Source organism: Rhyacophila brunnea, unplaced genomic scaffold (genome assembly GCF_057557595.1).
Source record: "Rhyacophila brunnea isolate RB1 unplaced genomic scaffold, BYU_Rbru_1.0 scaffold_3, whole genome shotgun sequence".
Classification (NCBI taxonomy): domain Eukaryota; kingdom Metazoa; phylum Arthropoda; class Insecta; order Trichoptera; family Rhyacophilidae; genus Rhyacophila; species Rhyacophila brunnea.
Genome location: NW_028232965.1, coordinates 37,475,924 through 37,484,785, shown reverse-complemented (window position 1 = coordinate 37,484,785; position 8,862 = coordinate 37,475,924). Strand labels below are relative to the sequence as shown.

The 8,862-nt window shown below is 33.6% G+C and overlaps 1 protein-coding gene across 16 annotated transcripts in view; it reads right to left on the bottom strand.

Annotated features, from left to right (window-relative positions):
* Positions 1 to 1,115: 1,115 nt before the first annotated feature.
* The window catches only part of LOC147068319 (long-chain-fatty-acid--CoA ligase 5), a 155,146-nt gene continuing 147,399 nt past the window's right edge, over positions 1,116 to 8,862 (bottom strand). For all 16 annotated transcript variants that reach the window (XM_085953066.1, XM_085953071.1, XM_085953061.1 and 13 more), the window contains 3 exons: positions 7,832 to 7,975; positions 6,797 to 6,970; positions 1,116 to 2,850 (listed from right to left, as the gene is read on the bottom strand). In XM_085953066.1, the coding sequence (XP_085809192.1) occupies positions 2,713 to 2,850; positions 6,797 to 6,970; positions 7,832 to 7,975 (456 nt within the window). In that variant the 3' untranslated portion in view covers positions 1,116 to 2,712. The remainder of the gene's footprint in view (positions 2,851 to 6,796; positions 6,971 to 7,831; positions 7,976 to 8,862) is intronic.

Sequence of the window (8,862 nt, the reverse complement as noted above, 5' to 3'; positions counted from 1 at the left end):
AATCAAGAATAAAGGCGGGTTGCGCATTATTAGGGTAGCTGCTGTTGTAATATAGATATTTTCCAGCAATTTTCAAGTGAAATTTTTTTATGTGTGGACACGAAAATTTCCAGAAGAGAAACCAGCTTACCTGTTATGAAAAACCATCATGATTTACTCGACAAATGAATTAAAAATCTAAGATTGCGATCGGGTGGGATCGAAAAATAGATCGCACATATTGCCGATTGTACCATCCCGGCCATCCGGTGAAAGACAATTTTCACCGATATGATTTTCCTTTATCGATATAGAATAAAACTACTATCGTAGACACAAACCAATACAACATAGATTTTTAAAAGTATTAGTATGTGTCGGAATTAACAGATGCCAATATAAAATTGTTATTATATTCATCTGAAAATTAATAGGTGACAGCACATTTAAATTTCAATCAAATATTGTATTTCCAATAAAAATACTAATTTCAAAAAAATATATGGAATTTACTATGGCTGATGCTAATAATCTACGTGTCTGAGAATGGAAAGCAAAATAAAATATTTCCCTTCTGTCGCGTGTATTCGCCACATACGCATATTTATTTATGAATAAGTATAATATTATATGTAGACAGTTAGACTAAAACGTAGTACTTAACTGTAAAGTAATCAATTGTTACTCCTGTTGATTTGAATTTATTTACATAATTGTTTTCGATTGATGATATAAAATATTATATATTTTCATACAATATATTTACTTCACAACTCAATCACATTTCTCATAATATCTAAAATACTGTCTTCTATGAAGGACAAGTATTTAATTTATTAATAGATAATTACAGGTGGACTAAATAATGAAGATTCATAATTCATTGTGTAAGTTATTACAGTACGTTTGTTTTGCAGATAGTTTGTTCAGTGGCATACTGAAGAAGTCGCTATAAATCTAAAATTCAAAGTCGCAGTGCAAAAAACAGTCAATCGGATCAATAAGACTCATAAGCATAAGGCACTTTCGAAGCATACAAAACAATGTTATAAAAAAAATAACCTAAAAAATCTCAAAACTGCATTTAAAATTGTATAATATCAACAATGATCAGAAAACAAAGCGATTTTTTTTTTATAAAAGTAAACTGACTAGATGTTTTGGTCAAGGAAAAGGTTTTACTTGAAATTGAAAGATATTTTTTTATTATCACTAATAGAAACTTAAGGTGAGTGTTGCTTTGTACTATTTCAAATGAATATCTTAAGCTCTCATAAGTGACGATAAAATCGTTTCAATAGAAATTGTTTTTAAAGTAAGTTATTTACAATAATTTAATTAATTGCTACTTTTATAAAAATACTAATCTTCTGATCATTTTTAATTTGACGTATTCCGTTTTTTAATACAGTGATAAAGCCTCAATTACATTGAGCTTCTTTACGAGCTGTTTATTGGCGAATTTAAAAGCGGGCGATTCAGCTACTGCGATTTGATGATTACATACAAAACTTTCCATTCGCTGAGAAGCCACAAGCCAGCGACTATTTTGACAGAACGTAGTTCGTTTTTTTACCGGGAGGTTGGTACTGCGCAGACGCAGTAGGCCCACACGCCGGCGTGTAGCGTGTAAAGTTGACCGGCTTGCAACTTTTCTCGGTAGAGTGTTTACAACCTGCTTATTAGCTTATTCAATGATTACACTGGGCGATTTTACAGGCAGATTGTAAATTCGCCAATAAACAGCTTGTAAAGAAGCTCAATGTAATTGAGGCTTAACTGATTAAAATAAAAACAATCATACACTGCATTTAATAATAATATTGACTTCTATTTTGAAGTGTATGGTTTTTTTTTTTGCATTCAAGTATCAATCATTCATCAATCAAAGATTTCTAATAGTACAACCAAAGAAAAAGTATTGCGTCAGATATGCTAATGTTTCCGAAGAGAAAAAAACGCATTCACACATTGCGATAACAAGAATCTTAATGGCAATCAGATCTGAGACAAATATGTATTTCACTTTTGATCTGATGCAACCAAGTCTGATTTAATTCACAGGCTCGATACTTAGATAGTAACAATTAATTGTTAAAATCATTAAACTACAACTAAGTATATTTATGTAGTATTTTTTTCATTCCCAAAGAGTATTTTATTTACAGAAAAAGAACATGGTACAATGTTGGTTGGTATTTAAACCCATCACTACATGCAACTTATCAATTATTACAATAAGTAAACAAATTATACAATACAAAAGAAATATTTACACATGGGTCACTTGACATATCATTATGTTTTATTTTGATAATATAAACAAAAAAAAAACAAATTTTCCTAATGAACAGCACCTTTCAATTTTATTAGCACATAAACAAAATTAATATAACAAAAATCTCAAAATCATCACATGATTACTGAGACGTATTAACAAATTTATTTAAAATTTGACTAAACGTTTTAGTACTTAAATTAATAATGAATCGAAAGCTAAATCTAAACTAAATTTGACATGACATTCCAAAACATACTATACAAGATAAAATTTTGTACATTGAAATAGAAAATACAATGGTCACATAAATAAGCAATGGGAACCAATACAAAACAATTGCAGTTACTTGATTAAACCTTCACACATAATAACACTCTTTCACTCGTGTAGCGATGGGTAACATGATCCCAGAAGATGGCTTTGTTTATGTGATTAAAGATGGTTAAAACTCTTCATATTAATTCTCTGTACATATCTTCAAGTTGTGGCTTGAAGTACGACTTGATTTGGGGCCGCTTCGATTTGAGGGTGGGAGTCAGAAGACCGTTTGTCACTGAGAATGGATCGGGGTGCAAATAAATATCCTTCACCTAAAAAAAACAATAATAATTACACAACCGAATATCATTTAACAAATTAGTTTAGTCTTTACACTTTCCCGCTAGCCTCGGAGGAATACTGCTTATATTCAGCGGACCTCAACAATGCCGTAATTCGGTTGTTTATGAGAAATTGAGTAATTGGAGACATTGAGTCTCTCGTGAGGAATCCAACATTACAAGATCATTTAAGACCCATAGTTAACCGTCTTATTTCCTCATTCCTGCCAGTGTCAGTTGTAAGCAAATGATATTCCGGCTCCGCGTACGGTTGTTATTTGTCATCGTAAGTTGCCAACACTAGCTACCATTAAATATCATTGTCTGAATGTAAGCATTGAACAAGTAACAGGGTGTAACATAGTATTAACCAAAGATATTGAATCCTTCTGTGATTGACCTATAAAAAACCTATTTCAGTTTGGCATATCGCTGGTTTGGAGGTAAAACTCATTATGTGCACTTTTGGCCAAAATGAGTTTTTTCATTATATCCACTAATTTTTACGATATCTATTGCTGGAAAAGGTCACTGTGACGATAGCTATCTTATTAACGGAAAAAAACTGTGGAAAAAATCATTATCAGTACCTATTTAAGATTTATGTTCAGGAAAAAGTCATTCCCGCACATAATGATTTTTTCCTGAACTGTAAATATGTATATAAGTAAGTTAGTGAGTGTATTATCTGTGGTTTGCATTGTTTATAACTATCATCTTGTGCCAACTGTATGTTACTGGTTGATTTTTTGTATAAGATGAGAATAAATGATACTTATACTTAATAATCAGAATGATGGTGTTAATAAGTTTAATGTAAAATACTGCCTGAACGTTAAAAATGTTATGCATTTCAAATGGACAGCTTTAGCTGGATTTAGCCAAAACTGGATCATTCAGAAACAATGACCGAAGAGGGGAAAAAAGTCCAGCCAATAAAGCTAGTGATGCAAACATGAAACTGGTTATCGATCACATTAAGAGTTTCCCTTCGTAGACTTAACAGCCGTGTACGATACAGTTAACCATAGAATTCTGCTGAGTAAACTTTACATTTACAACCTCCTGAATGATTTCAAAATAACAGGAGTGATTGAAAAGCTCCTGGCCAACCGAAGATTCTTTGTAACACTGGACGGAAAACGCAGCCGTTGGAGACAGCAACGGAACGGCCTTTCACAAGGTACCGTCTTGGCACCCATACTGTTCAACGTTTATACTAATGATCAGCCAATCGGAGTCAACGCAAAACATTTCCTCTATGCAGATGATCTAGCCGTGTTATATCAAAGCATTAGCTTCGAAGTGATTGAGAAACAGCTTAAAGATACATTAAGCGAGTTAAAGACATACTACGACCTCAAGCCAAATCTAGGTAAATCACGGGTAGGAGCGTTCCATCTCCAAAACATGGACGCAAGGAAATTGCTTGATGTCGTTTGGGATGGGGTGCATTTAGAACCCACAAACAGCCAACAAATACCTGGGAATCACCTTAGATTGGACACTGTCCTATCTCTCCTAAGCAACACTGCATTAATACTAAAATGAAGACACCAGCAAAGAACATTATCTTGAGAAAGCTAAGCAGTAATACGTAGGGAGCTCAACTACATACACTCAGGGTCTCAGCCCTTTCACTATGCACCTCGGTGGCCGAGTATGCCTGTCTGGTGTGGCACATGTCTGCGCACACGAGACATGTGGACTGCGCTCAACGAAACTTGCCGGATCGTGACGGAGTGCTTGAAATCCACGCCTGTCATTAAAGTTCACGTGCTTTCAGGAATTGCCTCCCTCTAGTTGAAAAGGCAGCCCAAGAGAGAGTCCGCAACACGTCATGCATGGGTATCAAATGTGCAAAACAAGGCTAAAATCCAGAAAAGGCTTTATGGCGACAACTATACGTCTGACCGTCTCACCCGAATAAGATAGACAATCCGCATGGGCGGCTAACCTAGCCTCTGAGGGTTTCGAAGATTGGGTAAAGCCAGCAGAGCACCTCCCGCATGGAGCCAGTCTTGGGTACTGAACATGGAAAGCCCTAAACAGACTGAAAACCATGGCAGGGCGCACCCGAGATAACATGGTGAAGTGGGGGTTCTCTGAGGACCAAGCCTGCGAGTGTGGTGAAATGCAAAGCATGGAGCACCTATTTTCATGCACCTATTTTCATGCAATTTCAATTTTAATTTATTTTACATATTGTGGACATTACAAATTATAAGTTTAAGACGTTCACAACATGACATTTAGAAACAAATAAATATTATTAAAAAAGTATTATGTAATATTGTAATTATGCAATATTAAGTTATTCTATAGTATAAATGTGTAAATACAAAAAATATGAAGTATATAGGTACAAGGAAGTACACCGGATGAGTTAAGCAGACCCTATTTTAAGAATTTATAAAATAACGTCCACCTATACTCATTCTCACGTAGATGGAATATTGAAGACCCAATACGACGAAGAAATTTAAAATTTATAAGCAATAGGAACATAGATGAAAATGTAGAGCTAGTAATGTGGCTCCAAATTAAATGTCTACGTTATGAGAAAAAATTACTTGGAATTATCCAATATCGGTATAACCATACAGGACCTTACAGAAAAATTTATGCAGCGGGAAAAGGGAGACGGAGTAATGTTATTCCACAATTAGTAGGTGCATATCAATCCATATTACCAATATCTATCTAATTTGAAAAAAAAAAGATCTTATGAAGTTTTGTAAAAACGGTGACATTCCGGAAGAGCTAAGATATTGGTATGAAAATTTACCATCTATATTGATCGCGACACATTAGACACATTACAAGAGCCAGACGTTTTGGAAGACATTGTTGAGGAATAAAGAATATTTTTTATTGCTGTATATCATACCTCAATTTATTATAATTATTGGTTTGTCCTTATTATCATCACCAGTGTATTATTATTGTGAAATAATTATTATTAATCTCAGTGTATGTTTAATTGTTTTCAATTTGAATTGTTACTAATTCCTATTTTGGTTAAAATAAATAATTTTTATTCTTTAGTACTTAGTAGTAGTCTTAAGTACCTACTAATAAAGAATCAAAAACAATAAAAAACATTGCGAAACCCTTGCCAAAGTATTGACATACTATCACTTTACTAACAAACATGTGTGTGGAAAAACTCATTATGTACAAAAACTCATATTTTTAAATGTTCCTAATTTTTTTTATAGAATCTGATTACCTTCAATGTATTCTCTGATTTTTTATACATTTTATACAAAAAGAATAAAAAATTTTAATTTGAAATTGGATTTTTAATTGCAAAAAATATGTTCAAACCTCATTATCTCAGAACATCAAAATGTAACATAATGAGTTTTACCTTTAAACCAGCGAATGTGCCATTTTTGTATGCAAATTATCTCTTAGAGTGCGAAAATTATAAGTTGAAGTGTCATGGTCGCCGTCGTGGCGCTGCGATATATTATTAAAGGATGTCAGGATTGTAGTTCTCGAAACGGCCACGCTTAACGTTAAACTTGCCTCAGTCTATCTTTTCAGAGTTTGTACCAAAGTCCTTTTTCATACATTCCATCTCTATACAAGAAGGTTTTCATCAACATAGTTGGTATTAACCGAATACAGTTATGAGTCGCAGATGTTTTGTGAATGTTATAGTGCGTGTCAAAGTGCAACTCAAACTTATAACTGTGTGTCCAAAAAAAGACACTGTCTACCAACATTTCACACAGTTGAGTCACGCACGCCACTGCAGCCCCGCCTGTGTTCTAGCACTATATTGCAGTTATGTATTCTCATATCAATAGCAAACTCTCTTAGTACAATCCCACCTTCCTTGTTATTCGTCCTCTCATCCTCGGGTAATAAGAAAATACATAAATATTATTACCATTGGAATCTAGAATAATAAAATTGCAAATCCTACCTGTTCAAAGCTGGACAGCCCGCATTGTTTTCCCCAAGACAGCATATCTTGAAGAATAAGCTGTTTAATGTCTGCGTTGTTGCACAGTACTGACAGTGTTCCGGGAATTTTATTTTCAAGTGCCCAACACTTTACCACATCAACATCAGGAATAACAATCGCCACAATACAGGACTAGAAAAAAATCATTAATCGAATCATTAATATTGTATTGCATATTGTGATAGCACATGACGGTCGTGATATAATGTGGAGCTATATTCACTCTATGGGGTTAAATAATCAAGTGACATATAAAAATCCCAAGCCCGCATCGCATCAGTCATGCACCTATATAGAATGCTGGAGGAGTCGCCAGCAAGGCCAACGGCTAAAACTGGGATGTTTGGATTGCGCCACAGAAAATTTGAAGATGCTCGACCAAAATAATTGACAGGGAGGTCAAAGGTTGTAGAGTAAGAATGATGATAATCTATGGTGGACGTGTAGTGCTCAAAATAGAGATGATGCTATTTGCTGTGCAGCATCCAAACCACTCTCATGAATTCAAGAGTCTATATTTCTGAGTGATAACCATAGAGATATTAAATAACTGGTAACACACTGGCTTACAAAGTCATGGATCTTAAGTTCGAACCACGGGACTGATAAATTTACATGTTGTGTGTGGGATCGCAGCGCATGGACCAAATAGGTTGAGAAAGTGGAAAGACATCCATTTCTGGTAATATGAAAATCTGTTAAGAAATTTCATCGTAAGACATATTATATTTATCTCAATATTGTCCAACTTTCATCGAAAAAGCAGGCAAGTACAATAGTTAATTAAACATTTTTTATAATCTAATTCGAAATAGGAGTATTTTAACTGCATTCATATAACAAACTTATTGGGTATTTTCCTTGATATATTAATTAATTAGTCTGTTTATAAGGTATTCATATGCCTTAGTCAAGAATTCTACTTTTATAACATACCGAAGTAAGGATAAAATCCAAGATAGACTTTGAAACAGGTATGTATTACAAACTCACCTTCAAAGACTCTCCGTGAACAAATACTTGTTCCACGTATTGACTCCTGATGTAGATATTTTCAATCTTCTCCGGGACAATGTATTCACCCTGAGACAGCTTGAATATGTGCTTCCTGCGGTCGATAATTTTCAATGTACCATTCTGGAAAGAAAATAAACATATTTATTAATGACAACCCACGTAATAATATGTATGCGAGTCATGAACCCTCAACTCAAGAAGGCTCCGAGAAGTTCGGAACGATGTAGTATGGAACGGAAAGAATCTCAACTCAAAAAATTAAAATACACAGTAACATGCTTGACAAAGATCAGTAAATCAGATCATCATTAGAACAATTTAATTTACATCAAAGAGTTTAGAAAAAAAATATAGTGTAGGTACAAAACTTAGAGGCACATTCATCGGTTGACATACACCGGGTAATAATGATTGTTGATATTTATAGAATTATTATTCATTATTATCAGGGGAGAATCTGTATGTGAAACCGATTGTCCCTTAACGGCCCACGAGCTCGTCGTAGGTCAAAATTGAGTTTTTATTGTATTTTCAAACCATGATCCTGGACACTCCTTAAACGTTGTAGATAATCTATTTATATAATTTTGAAGCCTTATTATCCTTTATAGTTATTTTAAACATTTGATGACTGCATAAAGTATTTTTGTTACATAAAATAGTATTCTTTTAAACCTCTCGCTCTAATGTTTTAGAATATAGTCATATTTCGGTACATAACTGTGCAGTGGTGTTAAGATTTTTTACGCTTATTGATTTTTAAACGCATTTATGAAACCATTAGTATAATTTATTACGAGATAATTTTTGTAAAATATTCACGATAAAAAATTATATTGATAATCTCTGTGATCCCAAATTTGACAAGAATTAGGCATTTTATTATTCAAAAAATCGGCAAGATTTACACATTTGAAGATGATTCTAAGGATATTTATTATAAGCTATGTCTTTGACCATTCAAGTGTGATAAACATTTTATGAATAATGATTGCTTTATAATAATT